General features: G+C 44.7%; 5 protein-coding genes across 9 annotated transcripts; 3 read left to right on the top strand and 2 right to left on the bottom strand.

The window, feature by feature from the left end:
* Positions 1 to 1,169: 1,169 nt before the first annotated feature.
* Positions 1,170 to 2,330, bottom strand: BDCG_16278 (uncharacterized protein). Its single transcript, XM_045425529.1, has 2 exons — positions 1,748 to 2,330; positions 1,170 to 1,668 (listed from the first exon to the last, which is right to left on the bottom strand). The coding sequence occupies exon 2, from the start codon at positions 1,593 to 1,595 to the stop codon at positions 1,287 to 1,289; it is 309 nt and encodes a 102-aa protein (XP_045279445.1). The 5' UTR covers positions 1,596 to 1,668; positions 1,748 to 2,330; the 3' UTR covers positions 1,170 to 1,286.
* A 9,578-nt stretch (positions 2,331 to 11,908) lies between these two features.
* On the top strand, positions 11,909 to 12,787 carry BDCG_16277 (uncharacterized protein). The gene has a single exon (XM_045425528.1). The coding sequence runs from the start codon at positions 12,123 to 12,125 to the stop codon at positions 12,489 to 12,491; it is 369 nt and encodes a 122-aa protein (XP_045279444.1). The 5' UTR covers positions 11,909 to 12,122; the 3' UTR covers positions 12,492 to 12,787.
* A 102-nt stretch (positions 12,788 to 12,889) lies between these two features.
* On the top strand, positions 12,890 to 16,368 carry BDCG_16276 (the record flags this gene model as incomplete). 2 transcript variants are annotated; one of them, XM_045425526.1, is made up of 5 exons in its annotated part: positions 12,890 to 13,638; positions 13,721 to 13,867; positions 14,006 to 14,437; positions 14,514 to 15,811; positions 15,867 to 16,368. In XM_045425526.1, the coding sequence occupies 5 exons, from the start codon at positions 13,625 to 13,627 to the stop codon at positions 16,184 to 16,186; spliced, it is 2,211 nt and encodes a 736-aa protein (XP_045279442.1). In that variant the 3' UTR covers positions 16,187 to 16,368. The 2 variants fall into 2 exon arrangements, with proteins under 2 accessions (XP_045279442.1, XP_045279443.1); XM_045425527.1 differs by having other exon boundaries at positions 13,625 to 13,638; positions 14,514 to 15,815.
* Positions 16,369 to 18,354: 1,986 nt separating this feature from the next.
* On the top strand, positions 18,355 to 21,114 carry BDCG_01106 (the record flags this gene model as incomplete). Of its 2 annotated transcripts, XM_045416619.1 has the most annotated exons (10): positions 18,355 to 18,596; positions 18,668 to 18,715; positions 18,800 to 18,929; positions 19,014 to 19,057; positions 19,124 to 19,226; positions 19,301 to 19,648; positions 19,730 to 19,808; positions 19,875 to 20,061; positions 20,160 to 20,371; positions 20,433 to 21,114. In XM_045416619.1, exons 1-9 carry the CDS (start codon positions 18,541 to 18,543, stop codon positions 20,239 to 20,241), a joined length of 1,077 nt encoding a protein of 358 aa, XP_045279440.1. In that variant the 5' UTR covers positions 18,355 to 18,540. The 2 variants fall into 2 exon arrangements, with proteins under 2 accessions (XP_045279440.1, XP_045279441.1); XM_045416620.1 differs by lacking the exons at positions 18,668 to 18,715; positions 18,800 to 18,929; positions 20,433 to 21,114 and having other exon boundaries at positions 18,455 to 18,478; positions 20,157 to 20,241.
* BDCG_01105 (fungal specific transcription factor domain-containing protein) lies at positions 19,209 to 23,929 on the bottom strand. 3 transcript variants are annotated; one of them, XM_045416616.1, is made up of 4 exons: positions 23,509 to 23,906; positions 23,338 to 23,449; positions 22,531 to 23,285; positions 19,209 to 22,400 (listed from the first exon to the last, which is right to left on the bottom strand). In XM_045416616.1, the coding sequence occupies exons 1-4, from the start codon at positions 23,790 to 23,792 to the stop codon at positions 21,041 to 21,043; spliced, it is 2,511 nt and encodes an 836-aa protein (XP_045279437.1). In that variant the 5' UTR covers positions 23,793 to 23,906; the 3' UTR covers positions 19,209 to 21,040. The 3 variants fall into 3 exon arrangements, with proteins under 3 accessions (XP_045279437.1, XP_045279438.1, XP_045279439.1); XM_045416617.1 differs by having other exon boundaries at positions 19,395 to 22,400; positions 22,531 to 23,215; XM_045416618.1 differs by having other exon boundaries at positions 19,874 to 22,400; positions 22,531 to 23,449; positions 23,509 to 23,929.
* Positions 23,930 to 23,971: the final 42 nt, after the last annotated feature.

The following is a 23,971-nucleotide window of genomic DNA, read 5'->3' as shown; positions in this document are numbered from 1 at the left end:
AGACTGGCGTGTCCTAGTTCTAGGAACCCGAACCTTTTATAGCGCCGCCCTTGACGAAGCCAACGAACTAGATCATCAGCACTATTGTTCCTCTTCCTTTCTTCCTACCAATTCATTCAAGGAATGTTCACGGCTGCCGATCTTGGGCGCACCCCGTACAAAAGGATGGGACATCGTAATCAACATTCGCCGATAAGTTAATTCGCTTTGTGTTGCAAACCCCGAAGATACTATTCTGGACAAGTAAAAATTATATTCAACGAACAGTGCGAAATTATAAGGTCCAATTGCGGTAGATCATCTATTGTTCACCACACTAAGCAACAATAGTTCGTGTTAGAGAGAAAGTAATGGAAGCATCGGCTGAAAAACTTTCTTCTGCAAGAACTTCTGAAGATTTCAAAACCACCTTCTGGAGATCACCCTCTGGTGCATGGAGGTTACATGAGCTTCCCCAGACAAATTGTGACTGATGGCGAGCTTCGGGGTGATTCTTCTATTTTTCTGCATGCGTCTTTATTGCTTCTCACCTGGCGTGTCAAGATTTCACTTGGCAAGATGCAAATTTTCTGTGTGGGGACAAGCGGGTTCAACCACAGCATTGCGGGCCAGGGCCTGGCCGCATCATGGTTATGATCAGGTTAACGCGGCCTAATGCAACGGCGGGAATGCAGCCCAGTTGCCAATTAACTTGCTCCCAGGCCTTCTGCCTCCTTCCACAGGACAACCACAGGTGGAGAATGGGCGCTGGCGGCTTGCAGTAGTCTCGTCCTATGTCCATGGAGACGGATCTCTCGGTGTCAAACCTAATAGTTCAACCACCATTGCTGACGGAAAGCAGAAAGGTCAAAAATTACACGCTGATAAAGTTAACTATGGATGCCAGGAGTCAGCGGCCAGAGCTCGAGTCTGGACTCAATGCCACAATAATAACAAGTTACAGTAGGATTATAATTGACTTTCCAAATCGCCAATCTAAAATTGAAATCGATGGGGTTGTCATCTGTCGACTCCACCGGGTGGGGTGGTGAGAAACCTCACGCCGCCATTTTCAGCTAACAATGCAGCGCAGCCATTCGGAACGCAGCTAGTCATCCCGTAGCTCGCCAGCCAGCGCCCCCATGTTCTCCTCTGCAGAGGTTGGAAGCTCACGTTGATTTCTTAACGTGTCCAAATCCTCATATCTGATTGATGATTGTTTTACGTTCCTCCTACAGCCGTTCTCATACAATCGTGAAAGACTCGATGTTGGGGTCATGATCCTTGACTGGAAGCCTTATGGGCCATCAACGCGTAGGCAGATGTGAAGGCATGTGCAGGAGGAATATATATTTTTTTACCACATCCCACGCAGCCAGGCCCTGTTCGAGAAACTGATATCCTTTCCAAACCAATACGAGGAAAGGAATGGATTGTCTTGACGGCACATGGCAAGGCTGAATCAAATGTGAGCAGTCTCGCCGATTCGTCTCAACTTCCAACTTGCAGATACTTTTCTTTTCCCTCGAATTCCTATCCCCCAAACAGCAAGGTTCACTCCCATCTGTGGACCCTCCCCTCGAACGTGGTCCGATGGCAGCAGTTAAGAGAGGCATTTGCCCAAAAAGAACCCCCAATTATCAACACCTCCAGACTTCAAGGCATAATAGCAAATAGTCGAGAAAAACCCTGCACGAGTTAACCTGATGGCATTTTAGTTCCCCACTTCCCCCGAAACCAAGTGAAAAAAAAAAAAGGTAAACCATACCTAGTAACTAATGGCCCCCTAGAGGCTATATTGAATTCCCAGCACACTGGTTTAGCAGGACCACGCGGCTGTTCTTCATATCGATTCCATCGTCCATCGAAACATTAGAGCCTCGAGCCTATCCGATTGGCCCATCACATCGGCGGGATCGCTCCAGCTCACTGGGGCCAAGAGAGCGGAACATGGGGCCGGTAACCAGAAAATAATAATAATGGAGTGGACTCGATTCCCCTCCGGGGCCGGGAACGGGCGACGGGTGGGAGTGAAAAAGAAAAAACAAAAAAAAAAAAGCAAAGCAATTGAGTGCTTGGACAACGGCCGACGTAATCTCACTGGGCAAAGATAACCCTTCCCTATTATCATCCACCACATGGTGCTAGTTTTGCTTGTAAAAGCCAATAGTAGTAAGAAGATATCTCAGCCAGGCTTCGAGAGTTGGGTGGTTCCATCCTGGGTTGGGTGGGCCAAAATGACACTTCCCGGGCCCGATTCCGCGGTTCAAGGGACGGAGAGTGGTGGAGCCAAAGTATGATAGTTAATAATAGTTTCCCTTAACTAGTCGCAGCAGAGCTTACCTTTAGCCAGTTTTGGATGTGAATGTGATCGATGTGACTGGTGAGCTTCAACAAAAAATTAAAAGAAATTCCATGATACAGCTGGTAACTACGGTACGGAGACTAGAAGAATGATTGAAAGGCTTTAGAGTCAAGAATAATAACGCCATTGTTGATGTCCTTGTCTATTCTGATCTTGGGAACAAAAAAACTTATGATCAGCATGAAAATAGCTCAGAGCTTTGAGCATAATATCTTACCTGTTTTAATTTTACGCTCGTGTGACGCCCCTGGCGTACAAAAATTTCATTTTTGCAATACCATACCTGAGGGGATCAATAGCGGTAACGCGGAACAAAAGAGCTTCCTAACAAAAGAGCTTCCTTATTCCTATGCGGAAAAGTCGCTGGTGGGAATTCCTTTTAATTTTTAATTCTTTTTTGATATTTCTATTGGTTTTTTATGTTCTATTTGTTTTGGAGGGAATGGACCATTCAGGGAAAACTCCTTTGATATTCGTAAAAGAAAAGTTGGATGTCTCCCTTCTCTGAGCATGACACACACCATTTCGCCGCATTTAGCCATTTTAGGACATTACGCGGGTAATAATTAAGACTGGTATTACGGCTTATTTGGTACGTGCATGAAACCGGTTGGTGGCCCGACAAGTTACGCTTTTTACTAGAAAATTCCTTTGGGGGCCAGATTCCTGCTGAAAGGAAGCAGTTCAGGAGCCTTACCTCACTTGACAATAAGTTGCCATTATTTTAGGGGCCGGTCATTGAATGATTGGTGCGCAAAATGAGGTTGGGTTTTCGGAAATTGGGCGGCTGCGGGTAAGCGTACTAAACAAACCGCTTCACCCCTGTTGGACCTCGTAATAAATTCATTCTCGAACGCTCATGGAAAAATTCTAAATAGAATACTAGCGGGTTGGATCATGTGACTCGGCGCATTGCTTGCTCGGTGCTGATCCCTATCAGCATTGGTTGGGAGTGGTTGAATCCAAGGCATTGATCATTTTGTTGTCTAATTGGCACGGAAAAGGAGGATGGAGAGGAGTTTTGGCCACAAATATACGTGCAGATGAAAACAGTGCCCTGTCTATGACTGTTAACAATTCTTGAAGAACTCATATCCAAAGGAGCACCTTGTGAGGCACTTTATGGTCAGTGACGATGTTGATCGACGCAGCCCCAACTGAAGGAACCCAGGTTTTCCGCTTTCCTTTCTTTTTTCCCCCCAGCGGTTGGCTGACATCTGTTGGAAGATGGATTAGCTTGCGAGTTTCCTGGCTGGGTTCTGGAGATATTCTCGGACACAGATTTTCCGAAAGCTCGTGTTTAGGGTTATGTATCTGCCACTGATCAATCAAGCAGGCTTTTTAATCTTAATTAGCATTGAGCAGGAGCGTCGGCAATCACGGTATTTGTCCGAAAAGCTGTGATCTCTGGCCATTTCGATTTTCACGCACCTGGTTGAGAGAGAGGGGCCTGAAATATCGAGGAGAAAGAGAGATAATAAATAACGGAATGAAAAGGGTTGCAACGTCTAACCTCGCCGGATTGTGCTTATGGTGGAGCCCGCATTTGCTCCACATCCCACCCACCGGCACTGCAGCAAGGCTGGAATGTCCCTTGTAACATGCCGGTACTTGACGGAAACGTGGAGAGAGTACTTGAAGCTCCAAGCTCACCCTGCAGCTAAAATTCAGAAACGGGCCAGAAGAGCAGATGCCTTCGGCAATGCATGGAGATCATCCAGTCACAGAGGTTCATATGATGTCAAGAAAAGGAAAGAAATTCTGAAAAACCGAAGCCACTACTCTAGCCGCCAACAGACTTCGGGCTTTGAGCAAAGAGTAACGTTCGCTTGTATGCGGTTGAGTCGTAAGAGGCCGGGAGAGATGAAAGGAGAATCCACAGCCAGCCCTGTTGTTCCCTGCTGACCACATGCGAAAAAGTTTTTTGACAACCCATGGTTGCGCCAGCGGGCCGCGGGCCTGGTCCAAGGAACCACACAAGGGAGCACCGTGGAGATGCCCACTTAGGGATAATCGGTGGAGCATTCTTACATGCTCTTCACAATAATGTATGCCGTAACAAAGCCCCCAAAAACGAAGATAAAAATCGCGAATAATGTGTAAAAATATAACTCCATTAAAGTAATTATTATTAATCAACTTGCATGCATAACTCCGTACGAATGGAAAATAAAGCAAAGCCGAGGGGCGGGAATATTGATAGCGTGAGAAAAAAAAAAAAAAAAAAAGAAAGAAAGAAAGAAAGAAAGAAAGAAAGAAAAGGCCAGAGCTAGTTTGGAGTTCCAAGATTTTAACAAGGATTCGAGAGCTGGCTAGAAAGTTTCTAGCGTTTTTCTAGCTTTCGATGGCGGCTCCTCAAGGACTCCAGCCATCTTTAGTGCGTTTCCCGTGGATGCTCGATTTGCTCGGCTGGATGAATAAATGGATCATTCCTCAAGCCATGGCCCATGGATGATAGATCATGGTGCAACATGGGAAGTTGTTTCGGTGATATGGGCCCATGGTGCGACTCCCACCCCATTTCCATCATCTAATATTATTCCCGCCCTGACAACGGAAATCCTGGCTAAGCCACAGACGGTCCGTACTCCGTAGATTGAAGGAATTTTTTGGTTTTTAACAGGGGGATCTCGTATCTTACTCGTAGCGCCTTCCATATGGTAAGAAAAGAGCGACAAGATTTGTTTAAAAGCACATCTCAGCCCCCCAAATTCAAATCATGACTCGTTTGAGAACATGATTTGAGTCAGAGTTTCTTCGTAAGCGTGGCTTGCTTGGGTGACGCCTTTTTTTCTCGACCAGAGTCGGCTAACGGAGCCCCATTCTCACGCTGCCATCTGCGGATCGGCCCTGGCAGTCGATAACCTGCGGTAGGAGCAACCATTATTGTGCGGATGGAGCAGCTGAAACGCCCCCGGCTAGGAAACAGTCTTCGCCTTGTCTCGTTGGTTTGGTGACAATTGATGATACAGTTTCCCCGGCTATCTTCCTGAAATCTGAAATTGTGTTTTCGAGAGAGCGATTGTTGGATGGAACAGTCCAGCTAGGACACAGAAGTTGATCCGAGGCCTGAATGCCGAGACAACACCCGTATGAGCAACGGGCATCCATCGATCTCCAGGTATGTACAGGCCAGATTTTACTCCGTATCATCACACAGCCCATCCATCCCTCGTATGCCCCATACGAAATATGCAACCTCCACGTGGATATCAAAAGAAATGGATGTCAAGGTAGTTAGTTAGTGATCGGTTTTATTTTGCATTTAATTTTGTTAGGCAATTACACCGTCATTTTTCTTCCCACTTGCCCTGTTGTTTCCTCTAACAACAAAGGAGATTTATTCTATTATTGTGGGAAAGAGTGCATTCGCACAAACTTTGTTGAAAGCAGCCAACCATGATTGGAAATAGTGTACCCATCCGACTTAGTTACTTCAGACAAAGCCCGGAGGATGTTAACAAAGGAGTAGGAGACTAATAATAATAATATAAAAGAATATGTTAGGCAGTTGGATTGGAAGTCCTCAACAAGCCTCTTTGCATTTAAAGTTTAAAAGCATGCACCCTTATTCACTTCATTATTTTTATTATTCCTCTACAGTAGTTACTATTCATCTTTGTTTGATCTGATCTGCGTTTCTCCCCGTACATTGCTATGTATTAATAATTTGACAAACATATTCTGAATAATTTTTTTGTTTTATTTTCTTATTCTTATAATATATACAACCTTCATCCCATCATTTTTCGGTGAGCTTGATCATCCTCAGAAGCCATCATCAGAAATAATCACCATGATTATCATTAATACACAGTATTTCCTCCCTCTTTTGAAGTCTGTGTGGTGTGGTGTGGTCGCGTTACGCTCGCTAAGCGACGTACATCTCTTAGGGTGAAACGACCGCAGGGATTGAAGGGCGACAGGCGCTTCCCCATAACACCAAATAAAGCCTGTCAGGAATGGTTCAGCCAGGTTTAGGATAAATTATTTCTTTTTCCTCCCTCCAGTACAGTCGTACTCTTTGATTTTATCCCAACAACCAACGGGGGGTAGCTGAACCACCCAACGCCTTTTCTCGTTACCAGGCCTACATCCCAAGTATGACGTTTGTTTTCAGATCCCCGATATACCGAGCCGGGTGAACACTAGTTACTTCCTCTTTAAGTAGTGCGGAAGTTATCTTTGAAGTAGCGAATCTTGAAATCAGGGTGAGGCTTACGGAGTACATGGAGTCAACATATAAACTCCATTATTCTTTGAAATAACTATTGACCACCTCACCTGTAATTTAAAAATGATCAGTTGTGTTTACCAGCATCATGTCAAGGCACCGCCTCGAGAAACCCAATACTTGTTGGCTACGCAGGTTGTTGCCTACCTGCCCAAGCGAGTAACTGGAAATAGCTGGTTGGAATGATCCAGGAAGGTTCGAGCCAACAACTATCCAGGTTGGTAAATAAAAGTTCCAAGGTTCATGTATCCCGTTCCTGTCATCGCGCGCTGTGCCTGGACACAACCCCTGTTAAGCATTTTAGTTCATTTCCGATTTCTCATATAATTCCGTCTTATCATTTTCCCGTTCTGTGTGTGAATATGTGGCATGATTCATCACTTCCTGCATGGCATCAGCTCTCGTCTTGCTCACCAATCACCAATCCTATCAAGCAAGTGAGGAAAAATCCAGCCGTCATTTTTCGAAAGTTTTGAGACTGATATCGGGCTGTCTAACAAGTCATATTGATGAAATACCATCCAGACCAGTTCAGTCACAGTCTTCTTCGCGAACGTATCACTTTTTCCACTTGGACCATCTACAGATCGATGCCACTAACCGGCCATGATTAGACGCCCTTCCTAGTTGAGGACTTAGCTTGGCCACATGCGCTATGTGTAACTGCGACATCATGCCTGTCCTACCAGACACAGAGTACCGGATGTGGTGTGTGAGCAGAGACCTTAGAGGTCAATCAAAAGGTCTGCAAAACATCGATTCGTTCCATTCAGCAACCAGATCAAAGGACAAGTAAGCCCAGCCAGCGCTGATGAGAGACAATCAACAAGCGCCAAGTTTAGGCCCCACGGCTAGTGCCTGGCGGAAAGCAGGCCGCTAACTCCTAGACCTCCCACTGTTCCATCACCAGCTCCACCCAGACCAGGAATCTGTGGGGCTGGGAGTTAGCAGGACTGCCCGCCCCCAGGTATTTTAGTTAGAACATATCCACTTTCATCTCTTTCCCTTTCTTGCTCGGGTTTTGGGATTCTGGTCCAGAAAGACCGCCAATAATGGGCCAATGGCGACTACGGGAAAAAAAAAAAAAAAAAAAAAAAAAAAAAAAAAAAAAAAATCCGGTTAGACTTGCGAAAAACCCAGGGAAAAAAATGATATAAGAAGCCGAGATTGGATTGGTCCTTTTGTTCAATTCCAATTCCTTTCTACCAACGAGCGAGGGAATGAAGAAAGAATAGCCAAATAGAAAATGAGATATGCAAAATGGAAATACGACAGGCTGATTATTGTCGTTCGTTTCGGGACAACACCTTTGCGACTGTGATGCTGGTTGTGCCAGTCTGACGGGACAGCGTTGTGGAGAAGCAGGACGCAACCTGGTGCATGGAGGCTACAATATGTAATAATACGCAACTGGGTAGTTACAGGCGTTCTGCAAAAATGCAAAGGCAATACCCACCTTTATTTGCTTCTTCCCCGGCAATTTGGAAAAATATGGGCTCTAACTGGGAAAAGGGGCCTACTGAAGATCGTTTTCTGTTGCTTCTTTCTGTGGCCTGGTACGTTCCATACGGGCCAATTTTTATTATTATTATTATGACACGCCCTGGTACGGAGTAGCTCTGCTTATATTAATATGCGACGGCCCTCCCAGCGTCTCACCTGGACTTCTTTTAGTTTTCTTTTTTCTTTTTTCTTTCTTTTTTACTTCTCTTCATTCACTTCTCTTCATTCTTCTCATCCAGGCACCTGAGGCTGAAGCTCTCCTTCCTTCCCTTCCTTTCTCACCCTCACTCATACTCATCTTTCTCTTCCGCTGTTAACCTCCCTCACGGTCTTTTGATTTCGGTTCCGCTACATCAAATTGCCCTCCTACAGCTTACTGCCCGTGCCTCGGCTTGCCCTCCTTTTTCCCTCTCGCCGAACGACCCTAAATCAACCTACTGTTTCTAGAAAACGAGGCATCGTCCATTTCGCAAAGGAGGCAGTATACCCACCCGCTATACACGTTCGGGCGCATTGCACTTGCTCTCTCCCGCTCTCTCCCGCTCTCTCGATCTCTCAAGGATTGCCCTACTGGACTTCAGGAGATCGTTTTAGGAATACGACGTACGACGGCACTACCAATTGATTACGAGGTTATATAGCTTTCCGTTGCATTCCTACCTCGTGCTATCGTCTTCTGTGAAATCAATACCCTTGTTGGACTTGTTCAGCCGTGATTGTGATTTTGACAACCCTCAATCAAGTCTGGGTAGTTAGTTTTTCCGTTGGTAGCGTGAGTTAGCAATCCCTCCTTTTCTTTTTACAGGGATGCGTTTGATTGAGCCGTTGGCAATTTCTTTCTTTGTTACGCTCGGTTATATATATAGCCGGCAGTACGAACCCGCCTGCGCTATCAGCTATTTTACTGTTCTTATTTTTGATTTTGATTATTAAAACAAAAGTGGCAAAAAAGAAAAGAAAAGAAAACCAAAAATTTGATATAACCAATCAGCTAACCACTTCTCAGTTATAGATTTTGCCTATGATCCTCAGGGACTTTTCTACTACAAACATGGGAAGAGGCGCGTATGATACAACCGGCGTGCCCAAGCCGCAGCCTCCTCCTAAACCACGATGACCTGGCAACTCGGTGCAAAAGATGCGATGCATACAACCAACAACATAATCTACCACTTCATCAGCTCCGCCACCTCCGTACCGCTCTGTATGCGCCTAGTCACTGTATGCTCCGGGCACCAAGTACACGTACAGTTACGGATGGCATTCACTCCCGTATCGCATCGTCTCGTCCTCTCTCCCAGCCTCTCGTCTACCATTGAACAACACATCCTCCAAAATAAAAAGATAAAAAACTACTTTCGATTTCTACTATGTTCTTGGCCATGCACATGTCGGTGCCCGATGTCAGCAGAACGCGATTCACATTTACCCCATATACTTTTTTTCCTAATAATAACCGGAGACCGGTCTGTACCAACACCATTATGACGTTCTTATATCCCTCGTTATCGTTCGATTCCCCCTTATTTGCGATCTTGCTAGCGTTTTGTACGGCATCCCCGTCTCGAAATTGATTCGATAATACCATGGGAACGACCCTCATCCAGCTTGCTTTCCTTCTCTGTTTCGTTTCCATTTCCTTGGGTCCCTAAAAGAGCGACACTGCAGAGTGCTTCTTCTCTTTATTTCCTTACTTATATTTTAATATTGTTTTCTATCTTTTATTTTTTCCATTTTTGTTCGTTTTTGATTATCTGGCGTTAAGAAAAAAAATTATAGACAGGGAACATATTTTACGGCTATGGGAGATATACTACAAGACCTAGATTTTCGACTTCGCGGTCCTATCGTTCTTATTGTGTTTTCATACCCCCCTTTTTCTCTTTTTTCTTTTGTTATACCTTTTTGAAATTTATGTTAGTTATGTTATTAAGCCTTTGTGTAGGCTATTATTTTCTCCTTTTGATTTATACCAGACTTGCGTGTACAACTACTACTCTATCATGGCGAACACAGGTTTTGACCTTTTCATGCATTATACCTGTGCTTTGTGTTAATCAATGACAGCTAGACCTGACAACATCAATAACCTAATTAATCATAATTATCAGCGCGGCGCCAGGGAAAAATAGCTACTTATCGTTGGTTCATTGTACATGATGGATGTGTTCTACCCTTTAGCTTTGCATGTGAAAGTCTTGTGTGCTTGTTGTACGTACCTGGAACTTTGAAAAAGGAGCTTTTTGATTCGTTTCTAGGGGCGTTGACTTGTACTATTCATCATCCCCATGCTCCCTTTTATTCCCCCTTTTTTTTACGCCTGCCTCTCCGAGACACGTATCACGATTCCTTTCTCTATACTCAAGTTTTCAAACATGCGCCCGATGAGGACTGGTCGGGGTGTTTCTCTTTCTGTGTTTGACCGCTTTCCGTCGCATAGTCCAAACCTTATCGTGGTTCCGATTGGTTTTTCTCACTTTTATAAGGTGGGGAAGCTCCACGTAACTTGGTGCTTGGGGCTTGGGGGGTCCCTTTCATGTATCTTTTCTTTTTCGTCGTCCTGCGGCCTGTCCAGATGGTTGTTTCCCGCCTGTGCCATGGGTGTCTGTGTCTGTGTCTGCCTTACATTCCAGAGGCTCTCGCTCCTGTTGATGTCCATCCACTGTTCGGATGGATGGATCACCGCTCACGACCCAGAGGCCAACCAATTATTCCATGATGGGTAGCCAGCCTTCCCGTGGACTTGCCATTGTCACTTTGCCTGACAACAAATTAAGACAAAATCTATGATGACATACATGGTTGCTTTTAACATCAGCGTTGATTCATTCTCCCGTGCTACCCGCTCGGCTTTTTATTTCTATTTCTATTTCTATTTTTAGAAAAGCTGCATACATGAATGAATTATGAATGATAGTTATGTATACAGAGTACAGGGAGATATAATCGTATATCCCGTTCGCAACTATGCTGTGTCACAGTGTCAACATAGTTATGAAGCCCTCAGGGATCTGTCACGCAAAAATAACATAGAAGTTTCTGTGCATGAAGAAGCCACATGTTTATTCTTCTTGCCTCTTCTGTTTCTCCTAAATAAATTTCCGGACACTTAACTATGCATTACACCATTTTTTATTTCCCCAGAGTGGAACATTGTAGAACAGGAGGTGAGGCGCGACCATGCATATCTTATATGTAGGTAAACGTTTTTCCTCCCCTTCATGCCTGGACAACAAGATCTCGGATATGAAGAACAAACGGGGTTATTGTTCCTCTTCCCGTCTACCCCCCCAAAAACCCCCTTTAAAGATCTTCTAGCTTTTCTTCTCACTACAGCCATGGAGGGTGGAAGTGTTGAGTCAAATTTAATGAAAATGATAAGACCTTAGCCAAAATTCTTTCTGTGTGCGGTCTACTTGATGTAGTTATGTTTTCTTTTCTTTTTCTCCCTTGGCATTGGAGATCATTTCCCCATTAGATAACTACATACAAGCTGCAGAGTCTGGCTTATTTTAGTGACTTCGAAGAGGTCGCAGTTTGCCAGCAAGACGGAGCCTACAGTGTTTGTGAGCTTCATTCTCGACACGGAAACTTTAGAAACGAGAGTCCAGGAGATCTTGTGCAGGATGACCAAGAGTATACAGAGTATATGGGGACATTGTTGCTGAGAAGTTGAATGTGTAAATTGAGGTTGAGGTGCCCCTAGAAATCCTCCTGTATTGAAAAGAATTACCACCAATGTGGCATTATCCTTTCCCATAACCCCTAGGGCTCAACTGTGAGTAGTAAAGATGCATCGTTGTTCCGTTCTACACTTCCATCAAAGGGGATAATCCTATTGATATCGGAGCTGTTTTTTGGCATACAATGGCCATATCTCAGATTATAATAGAACTCATATTTTTCGGGTATAAATGGTGGATGAAACACCCACCCCCCCTCCCCCGGAAAAGCTAGATAGCTAGGCAGAGTCATATTTTGCAAGCACACTGAGAAACTAGGAGAAACCCTGTCGCCATCCAGAAATCCGATTGGCTTGCAATGCAAGGCGTTGAAATATCTGCGGCAATGCTGAATAAGAATCATGATGTGCGAAGATCTACAGCGACCTCCTCAGGGAACGGGTGCACTTCCAGTCAAATGCGGGGAGCTCCAAGTATGATGATCATATCCACCGTCAGAAAGAGCGACAATACCAAGCCCAATATTTTCATGGGCTTTGAAGGAACGTCGAAGAATATCAAGTTGATGAAGGTGTTCCCGAACGTTGAAGAGAGCATCAGCAAGCGGACTGAGAGCAAGCGAGTCCGCTCCGCTCGTCTAGCTCTTGACCTTTTTCACACTTCGAGAGTGGCTTTGAGACCCCTCACGTTCAAAGTCACTGTCGCCGATAAATTGGCAATCAAGTAGTAACCCTTTCTATCCAATACGCCACGTTATAGAAGCAAGGACTCCTGTGCCTCCCTACAATAACTACTCAGTACGTTGTGGCAGGCAGTGTCTGAGCGGCAAGAAAATCCCAGTGAAAAATACTAGTTCCTCCACGGCAAGCCAAAACATCAATGGAGAACGGAATGCGATAGCTATGAATGGACGCAGGAGGGGCCAAGTAATAATGTACAAGTACATGTATGTACAAGACTCTAGCTGGGCAATGATAAAAATGCGGAAAGAGATACACAAGGTGGAGTTCGTGGGCACTTTCTATTCTAGTAGCTATGAGGTCTATATTTGGAGCTCAAACAAAATACTTCCAGGATATATAGCTTTCTCAACAATTTTCTTTCCTACAGATAAAAGAGAAATATCAAATGTGCGGCATATGGTTCATCTAAATTTTGGTTTTCAAGCACCTGCACTCTTTGATAGGAGAAAATATAACGCCTTCTTACTCTAAGTACTGATGGCCTAGATATGTGTGTGGCGGTCCACACTGATTGCGTTGATTGGTATTTAAACAATGGCTAATGAACCCGACGAGTAAGGAAAATTGGTCTTCAAAAAACAGGGATGATAGACCCCAAATCGCCTGCAGAGTTCCCCTACAATCCGCGAACAATGTAGATGCTGACTGAAGGCGGATTTTTGACGGGTGCGGGACAGGAGGATTGCAATAATAATGGTCTGGCTAGGGCCTATTTGTTAGTTGGATGGGTCGGATGGGTCGGATGGGTAAAGAAAGAATCGATACTATTCTCCCCCTGGGCAAGCGTGCGACAAGGCGGGACTTCAAAACCCATTATTAAGTCTGACAGTCTTGACCCGCAATTTCCGGACGAAGAAGCCGTCCAACAGGACGCTGCGTATAGGTCGCTGTGTTACGATTGGGCGTTGCGATTGGGCGATCATTATGAGTTGCATAAAACTAGATCTTTCACGAAACTAGTACATCCGTAGAGGAACCTGATATTAGCAAGAAATGTTGTGGAATGGGCGCTCAAGCTCTCCGTCGCAGGTTAAATATCTAGCATGCTCTCACTACCTAGATCTTTACCCCGTTCAACTTAACACTTATTGTTGTTTTCTTGTTTTGAACTGCCAAAATGTTTCGCAATCGGTATGTATTCCTCGTGAGATATATTGGGTGCGGGCCCTATTCTCCAGAGTCGAGCTTGGAATAACTCTTTGGATAAAAACAGAAACAATTCTCAGCAGCCAAACAAAGAGCTTTATTCTGATTTCAAGAGATCATATCCTGATCCTAGTTGTTGGAATGCTTCGCCATTGCTCGCCGCTACTCAGAAAGCTTGGATCTACCCGTTCATAAATCAGATCGGGCACTCGAGGTTTGTCACTATTCATTTCCATAAATTCAACAATATATAACACGTGAATTATCCCTAGGCAGTTAATTATGCCCCTTTATATCTGAATACATGAAAAGAATTCTCTTTTCATAACTTACTAATTTTGATATACCATAGGCTCGTTAAGGACAGTGATATAAAGGACCACGGCCTAGCTATAAGCAAGTTGCTTGATCAATGGGAAATCATATCGGCCCCTTTAGATTTATCAAGTCTATCCACTTCTACTTCTAGGACTGGAGGAATGGCGGCCGCTTCTGACCCAATCTTCTTGCCAACTCCTGGCCCTTTTTTAGCAAATCCTGGAGTTGTCGATCCGAGAGCCCTTCAACTGAAATTGTGCCAACTCCAGTTCAATGAAACAAAGCATGTTAAAAATCCGCCAGCTGATCCTGACTCATTTGTCCTTCAAAATTCGGAACATGGCCCTGTGGACCGTCATAGTGACTTGAATGCTCATGTTAACCAGCCACAGTCTCGGGAGGTGGCAGCCCTCATGCCTGGATTGACGGAGCACATAGACCTTGATATCAATAAGGACAATGATAAGTAAGTAGTTGGAATTTTTTTTTCAAGTGCTGTTACGATGAGCGCACATGAAGCTTATCATAGATATATGTTTTAGATTTCGTTACAATGTAACTCTTTGTGCCCCCACAGCCATGGTAGAACACAAAGGCGAGGTCCCGATCACATATCTAAGCAAGGGACATGTCTATCATATGTCTGTGGTGGATTCCACACCTCCGAAGTCTTCCACCCATCCCATCAAATACCGCACGTACGTCCATGTGGCCTTTGAGGATCCCGAAAAACGCTTGAACCCCGATCCTTGCTGGCAACTGTGGAAGGAGCGTCGTGGATTGAGTGAAGCTAGCCGGCGAGGTGGCAAGGTCCAGGCTGTCGAGTATATAAATCCCAACCAAGGAAGAGATAGAAAAGCGCGACCCTCAGAGGTGGAATTGGAAACTACATCCCTTAATGGGTTCTGTGTTTCTTGGACTTCATGTACGGAGGCGAAGAGCATAGGCTGCACAATATTGATCCGGTTGAATTTTCTTTCAACAGACTTCAATCTTGCAAAGGGCGTCAAGGGTGTTCCTGTCAGACTATGCGTGAGGACAGAAATGGTCTACCCAGCTAATATATATTCTGCTCTTGACACAATGAAGATATATTACTACTGTAAGGTGAAAGTTTTCCGAGATTATGGAGCGGAGCGTAAATTGTCCAATGATATCGCTCATGTCAGAAAGGCAATTCACAAACTCCAGCAACGGATTTCACACGAGGAGACGAAAGCACATGATTTTGGTAAGAGGAAACGAGATGCTTCATCTATGACCATTGAACCGGAGAACCGACCAGCAAAGATTTCAAAGAATTATGATGCAAAAGCACGGTCTGGGAAAGAGCGTCTTCTGCTCGAGGTGGCCATGAAACAGGATATGATTTCATCAACTTCGCCCGTCAGCCTACTCAACCTGAGGGAAGACAACCAGGATACTGTGGATTTTTCTGCTGCTTTTGTCTTGAATGAAACACAGAAGAGCGAGAGTGAGCTTTTTACGCACCAAGCCGATGGCACATTCCTGCCAACCATCTATATGGAAGCTGGGACATTAGATACCTCCTCTTCAACCCCCAGAGATGATTATGTGAATTCTCCATTGCAGGCCTGTAGACGCGAGCAGTCAACTTTCCGAAATTCATCCATTGATGTCGATTTTCAGCATGGCCTAACAGATTGGTCCAGAATTTTGCGACTAAGATCAGAAAACCAGCTGCTCACTGCACAGATGGCTCCTCCGGCCCAGCCCATCAATATGCAGAATCTTTTTTTTGAAAAATTAAATGGGAGGATTGAGGCAGTGGATATTGATGCTACATGCAGCCTGTCCTCACGTCACTTGGCAAAGTCTGGTGAGTAAGTATGTGACCAACTCTTTTTCATACTCACTTCTCTGACCACTTTTAGTTGCTTGCTTCTATGTTCGATTGCGACATACGGACATTCAGAATGTTGATGGGTATTATCATGCAGTCTATATTGCGCAGCGAACCGTGACAAACCTTCTCAATAGCATTTCAAAAATGTCTGGGGTCAGTCTTTCAGAGAAAACACGAGTCTTTCACATAACCCCGAACGGCCTAAAGGTAATCATTGACGATCGTGTCGTCCAGGAGCTGCCAGAAGGACAGGATATGACTGCTGAATTTGTCGGAGCTCATAATGTTGATATTGATCTTCTTAGCTGCTTGAACACTTCATATCCCGAGATTATGCTCTTCTTTTGATGAACAATATTGATAATCGTGACAAACCCTTTAAGTGCCGCGTTACGATTAGGAATTGAGAATTGTTCAAAATTGCGTTACGTTATTTTGTTTTTTGAGTGATAAGCTTAGCTCACTGAATTGGAGCTGCTTTTAATATTTGATAGTGATTCCTGAATATGATGCCGATGATTTTATTTGGATCTTATGTACAATGTCTATCATCTGGGCAGTAAACTCTCAAAAATAACAAGTCAAATAAGGTTTGAAACCCCCCTAATTTATAGAGGCGAGAGTTCAGTTCACGCTATAGCTACAAAGGAAGAATCAGTTTGTCCACCTGCAAAGTTTAGTAACAATGAGGTCGGAACGTCTCAGGGGACTTGGTGTAAACAACCAGGAACCTCTCATCAACTCCTCAATCTCTTCTTTCTCGTATCTTGTGTCATAAGCTCTCAGTTAATTGCCTAGTCGGATAATCTCCCCATCTACATCTCCTTCTGGTTCCTTCATGCTCTCTCTGACAAGTCTTGCATATCTCCACAATGAATCGGTTAACGTCTACTCCCACCTTATTCCTGCTTTCATCTTACTCTTTTTTGGCATCACACTTTACAAGACCCTCTCGCTGAGATATGTCACTGCCTCATGTGCGGATATCATAGTTTTCGCGTGTTTCTTTATTGGAGTCACTCTATCTATGTTTGGGAATGTCAGCAATATTCCATGCTATTCAGAACCATTGCCATGAGGTCGCCAGTTTCAGAAACAAGCTGGATTGTGCAGGCATTGTGTTCTTAATCACAGGCAACTTCATTCCTAGCATCTACTATGGGTTTTATTGCCAACTAGATTTACAAACTGTGTATTGGTCCCTGGTCTGTGTTCACTTTCTTGTCAATCAAACCACGTAACGTACTGACTGTCCGTTTGTTGAGATATCCGTCTTGGGCTCGGATCCATGGCGATTTCCGCATTTCCAAGTTTCCGAACATCTGCGAGGAGGTCATTTCGGGTGGGACTGTTCTCTGCACTCGTTCCAGTGATTCATGGTGTGGTGAAGTTCGGACCGGAGCAAATGAGCAACCAAATTGGACTTTCTGAGTAGTACTGCAAAGAGCTATCTACATATTAGAAGCTTTCATATATGCTGTAAACCATTAAATCCATCCTACTAGAGTCAAATAATTAACAGCGACTGTTTTTTAGGTCCCAAGTGCTAGAAAGTCTATACCCCGGTTTCTTCGACACTTGGGCACCAAATCTTTCAATTTCTAGACACATCTTCAGGGTTTGGTCAATGCGTTGGATTACAACCGGCCGTCATGGCCTCACGATGCCCCTTAAAATGACCGAGTTTTTGACTCTGTCATTCTCATCCCTATCTGTCACACCCAGTGGCTCTGCCGAAACTATGAGACCAAATGTAGTAATGAGAGCATTTATGCGGTCATTATCACCGGCATGAGCTCTATTTTCTCGGATATGAGTGCATCTGATTTCAATCACACTCCTGTCATTCCTAATGAATGAGATTGTTGAACAAAGTTATTTTATTTTGACCCCTAGTGAGTCGAACGTCACTGATGATGCTGCGGTTGCTGGATCAGTGATCCTTGCACTTAATGTTTCCAAATTTGTCTTCAAGCTGAAAGCAGGAGAACTTTACGCCATGCGTTTAGGTTTCAGTGGAGAGGCATCACTGTCACAAGGACGGCTACAGCTTCGGTCCTGCACAAGCTCTCCTTTCCGGATTTTACAGAGGACGCTCATGCCTCCTGGTGTAACGTGGGGAAATGTCGTTGACAGTAACGGAGCATATAAAGCTCATGATATCATTTTATCATTTTATCATTTTAGTTTTTTTGTGGATTTCACCAGCTTTTCTCTTTTCAGCCTGCAATTAATGTGATACACTGCATTCACTCACATAAATTATCTCAACCACATAATCTTCATTTGTCGGGTTCATTAACCGTTGTTAAATACCAATGAATACAACTGTGCTTCACCAAACCTGCAGGAAATAATACAATGACCTACCTATTACCAAGATGAGAACAACTTTATATATGAGCCAATTAGATCGCAAATGGCAAAGCTTCCCAGACCAATCAGATCTCATGCAGGTAGCTTCTAATTGGTTCAAATGCATCTTCTGAGAAGTAAACGTGGAGTAAATCAGCACACAAACACATAAGACTCCATCCATGCAAGTCAGAATCACTACTATGGAGAAGCATGCTGATATACAGGGAGACTCGACATGAGATCAATGATTCTCATTTTTGACCTCTTCGTCTTCTTTCAAACGTAAATGTAAGATTATATCTGATCACGCCTTTCCTTCCTTTTATTACAACCTAATAGATATAATGGTGCAATTCACTCATGTTAACGTCTTCGGCACCTGCTTTGAGGTTACAACAAGGTAAAGTGTTTCGTTCTGTATTGACCATTTGAAAATGAGTCGGATGATAATCTAACTACTTTTTGTTTAAGATATCACCACCTACTGCCTTTGAAAATTGAAGCTTCAAGCCTTCGCTGGTATGCGCGCTATCATTTGTTTTCTCCAGCTACCCGATCTCAAAGGAAATAGGAACTATGTCAGACCTAATCTATATTAAACAGTTCCGCGATCGATGAGTTGATATGCAGTCAAGTTACAGTCAAGAAGATAACCAAGCCATTCAGAAACTCTGAGCTTTCCCAGAAAGCATACTTAGAGCTGAAGCTGCTGAAGCATCTCAAACATGAAAATGTTCAGAATGAATTTTAATAAGTTCTGAAATACTACTGAATCTTCGTGCTGGCCATTTTGCTAACCTAATTGTCATGTCTTTAGATTGCTGCTCTGCGAGATGTGTTCATGTCACCAGAGGACAATATGTAACTAAAAGCCTTACAATTTTCCCATTTTAGTGTGAACGGTGTCTGACTTTTGTCAACATTCAGATACCTCATAACCGAACATCAAGATGCGTCGCTCGAACAGCTTATCCTATCTCAGCCTCTTGGGGAAACTCATTACACGAAAGTATTTCTCTATCAAATTCTTGTAAGGAGTTTCCCGCACCAACAGATTATCCCATTTTTTCTTTTCCTTCCGGCTTGGTCTAATTAATGTTACAGAGAGGATTGAAATACATTCACTCAGCGAACGTGGTGCACTGCAATCTGAAACCATCCAACATCCTCATTGGTCACAACTGTGATCTACGAATAACCGATTTCGACCACGCACGCATTCAGGGCACAAAGGTAACGGAGCCTTTCAGTGAGATTCAATGCTTCCGTACCCCTGAGCTCCTATTGGGTGAATGTACCTACGAGTTCGCCATCGACATGTGGAGTGTGGGATATATATTTGCGAGGATGATCAATAGAGAACTATTCAGTCTCGAAGACTGGAAAGTCAACTCGCTCCACGCGATTGGGTATCCTCCTAGAAGTATGATGAGTGGCATCGATGATGCAAATGTGCGTATCAATGACAAATTACACTGAAGTACCCTCGCAGGGTAATAAATAATTATTTGCCTAATCAACCAAAACCTTTAGATATCAGAAAATCTCGAGCCTCTCCTGAACACCCGGTGCAAGCCCCTGAGGTGCTATATCAATACCACTGATCTTGAAGGTAGGAATGGACCTGTCCAACAAACCTTTTACAGTGATAGCTAACCCGCCTCCCCGCCTCTCCCAGCCATGGGGCTCGCGGAGCACTTACTCGCCTTCGATCCCAAAGCGAGATATCAAGCCAACCAGGCATTGCTTCACAAATACGTCTCATTTTACCATGACCCCGATGACGAACCGGTCTCGGAACAAAGATGGTCAGTCTCTGACACGGATTACGTCAACTTGCCAGTGGATACTTGGAAAACCCTAATGTAGGCGTCCCCCATACCAGAACAGAGGTTTCGCACCCATAAGACATGTGGCATAGTGCTAATGGACGAGGATTTGAATTTTCCTGCCATACTAGCAGCCTCTCCGAGATCCTTGATCATCATAATAAGCAGCTATCAAGCGAAGTTAGCTCGAAGTATGTAATGGTTGAAATGAAATGAGTCAGGGACTAATGAGATCTATCAAGAACTGAAAGCTTTTGCGACAATGTTTCCTTTGTCATTTTTGTCTCATTGACTCATTGAATGGGATGAGGGTTACAGGCTCGCCATCAATTTGGATTCCTTAGATGTATGTATGAATATGAGTTATGGAACCGCTGCGTAACACCTAATAAATTGAATCTTTCTAGAACTATTGTCATTTTCCGCATCACTACTTTCCCAACCATGACAGCCTCTTCTCCCGCCCCGCCACCCCTGAAACTTCCATCTCGAGAAGAAAGAGCGGGCTTCCAGCCTAAGCTGAGTAGGGCAATAAGACCGGTACTAGAATAACCTGCTGACATCCCCAGCAGTTCTATATCTGACCGAGGCACCTCCCAAACATGGTTATCGCAATCGCTATTTCCTACTAGCTGCTTGAGGAACATGATACTTTAGCAGAACATCGAAAGGGTAGATTGATTTGATACCGTCAGTGGGTAAGCAGATGGTTAACCTTTGGTGTGTCGGCCAAGTGAGTGTATGATCTGCTTCATGGAGCCAAAATTTTTGTCTTCATGAGGGCTCTCAGCAGACGGAGCAAACCATATAGGAAAAAAGATTCAACAGTATCAATCTTGAGAAATACGAGGCTACAAAACCAGCTAGGTACTTGAGGTGTACCAAAAAAAGGCATGAGATTGTGAATAGCCATTTCTCAATCACTATAATGCTTCTCTACCATTATATCCAGCCTGAACGCCATCGGAAAAAGTAGATGGAGGCTTAGAAAAAAGCAAGGCAACGTAAATGAAATTTACGTTTGATCCATATCTGGGAATGTAGGGGTAAAATAATTAGTTGTTTCTTCTGTAGCTGTCGTATATAGGAGATATTCGTCATAGTCAGTGCAGATTGCCGGGTGCATAACTTCGCCGTAAGGCACCGGGACAAAAAAAGAAGAAGCTAATGGTTCTAGGTGGTTTTGATGAGGTACTTCCCATGGAGTAGCATTTGGTTCTGGATAGGACGTGGTAGTCATAGTGGGTGTCTGTATAACAGTAGGGTTTTGCTGCCGTGGATGCATAGGCAAGTCACTGACATCGAGCCCAATATCAGTCGCAAGACGTCGAACGAAACCGTCGCAGAGCATCCATGCCCGGTGAGAGGCAGAGTTCTCTTGAGACATGTGATGGAGCCAACGAATGGCCTTTTTCATTGCATTCGAAATAGTCTTCGCATCATCAGGCATATGTCGTGCGCGAAAGGTTAACTCAAGAAGCAACACTGTCGTCGATTGCATAAGATAATGCAATACGCACCACCATGGTGCCATATTACTCAGCCCGATAGCATCAGGTTCATCAGGTATCAGATCTAACATATGACAAGCCGAGCTGACGCATAGTGCTGCAGTGTCGTGAGTGAATTTTTTCAATTTTCGGGTGTGTGCTGCCTGCCGGTCAAGACGACAGAGACAAGGGCGTGTAAGAGTTATTTTAGTGCTATAGTAGAGAAACGCTAGATTCAATCTTTGCCTTTGAAAAGTTGCGGATCCCTTCCTGATGGTGACATCATATGCCTCTGGAAGCCTGGAACGCCAAGCTTCAGTCTTCGAGCTCAACCTTGCAATTAGATGTTCAGTATCGACCCAGGCGGTGTGAATTGCTCTAGCGGTATATAAGCTGCGAATAACCTCCTGCATAATGGATGTGAGGTCAACAAAATAGAGAAAGTACAGCGAGGCATTGGGCGTGATTGTCCTCAACCAATCGGTTTCAACCTGCTCCTGAGCTTGATCATGGTTTGCTGCCGGGCCGGATGTGGAGCTTGCCGGCAGCGAGGTTGAGGTCCGAGTTGATATGTTAGACAATCTAGATATGGTACTCCTAACGCGTCGGTCCCGGAAAGAATGCAGGTTGAGAAGCTGGCTCACATTTTCATCGTGAAAATTTTCTTCCTCAAATGGAATAGGAAAGGGCGCTGTGCAGACACCATCGTCAATGCTGGCAGGTCGGCCAGTCATGGTGGAAAGTAGGTGTTCAAGGGTGTACAGGGACCACCAAACACGGTACCGTATCTCTTTTGAAATATCACTGGTATCTGCAGTTCCGCTGCGCAGGTTGAGCCCTAGTGCAAATGCGGATCGAACAGAGATGCCGGAGAATTTCCACGACCTGCCAAACCATAGATTAAGATGTGTTATCTGAATGATGCGGCGGCTGGGGAAGGGTATGAAAGAGGAAAAGAGTCAAAGGGAGGAGGCTATCAAGAAAGAACCAACAAAGGATTATCTCTCAAACCTACCTGTTGATCTGGCCTGTCGCCAGAAAGTAAAAGGCCACTAGGCCTTCAACCTGCACCCGCTGTAAGTCGGGGTGGCTGAAGAACGCATCCCCATTCATACTGAGCGCCTTTGCCCGTGTAAAATAAATCAGATGGTCCCTGTCATCTACTCCCCCGCCCGCCTGAATGAGGAGCGAATACTTGGCAGCAATGGCAAATATCATGTTCAATATTGCCAACCACTTATGGCCTGGCATTGCGGAAGGCTGGTCATAGAATAAGTTATACTGTGAAGTGAAAACTGCTTTCCCAATGATCGGGAAAGAGGGATGTACCGAGACAAGGTAGGCATTGAAGAGTTTGTCGGCGGTTTCCCTTGGGGGTATTGCGTAAGGCTCAACTGCTTCCGAAATGGAGACCCCCAAGTCATCAAGGTGATAGCTTGCGGAGGTAGTGGATGTATCCTTATAGACATCATTAATGTCCGATTCAGGAACCGCGTGTAACCCGTCGGGGCCATTAAAATGATCATCATGTTGCTGGGTTGAGCCATGGTCGGCTTCTCTTTGCAATCTTTGCATCCAGCTTATCTCAGAACTTTGGCCCATGAAGCCCGTAGCTTGCGCTCTCTCGCTTCGGTTAAAATCTTCCTCGGCATGGTCATCCATAAACGCTGCGGACTCGACCGAGGATGCTCGAGGGGAATCTTCTGTTAAATCAGCCTCGGTCAAGGATGAAGTTTCCAAAGATTCCAAGGTATCTTCCCGCTCGGAGTGCTAACTGCGGTCAGGTACGTACAACATGCCAAGGCGGCCAAGGGTACCCTACCTTCTGTAGTGTCATTCTTATAAGTTGTGCGTCCTGATCGTCTGCTCGAAGACTCAAGTCATGAAGCAACCCCTCATAATCTTGGATCTTATTAGACAAATGTTTTAGGTTTCTTCGAGGGATGTCAGCAGAAGAATGGCTTGGTGTAAACTATTAAGAAATATGTCGCACTTCTCTGCCATTTCCCGCTTCCCATATGTATAGTAACATGATATGTTGAGTTCCAGACATTGTCTGCAGACTGGCTTGTCCCCGGGGCATTTCGACTTCCGCTGTCGACAAGGCCCGCACGCCTGGGTGACACGCTGGCGGGTCGCTGACCCGAAGGAAACAGGCTCACACCCAGGCTTTATTTTGAGTCTCGGTATGGCTATCTTTACAGAGGGTGCCTGACCAGGACTAGTGGTAGGTCGCCGGGAGGCCGGAAGAGACGCGAGAGGCCTCAGTGGGGGCATTTGACGGATAGACCAGCAGGCTCAAATGTCCATACAAATGTCCCGTTCTGAGTTCAAGACTGGCGTGCGCTGTTGACGATACTGTCGCGAGACTGGAACGCCAGTGTGAGCAAGATTATTGCCCCATCACGGATTTCTCGCAGCGTCAAAGCCAAAAAATGTGGGGTAAGGTTTCAGGT

The sequence above is a fragment of the Blastomyces dermatitidis genome (assembly GCF_000003525.1).
Source record: "Blastomyces dermatitidis ER-3 genomic scaffold supercont1.1, whole genome shotgun sequence".
Lineage (NCBI taxonomy): Eukaryota > Fungi > Ascomycota > Eurotiomycetes > Onygenales > Ajellomycetaceae > Blastomyces > Blastomyces dermatitidis.
The sequence above is the reverse complement of the archived record's forward strand: the minus strand, read 5'-3'. Positions and strand labels throughout refer to the sequence as shown.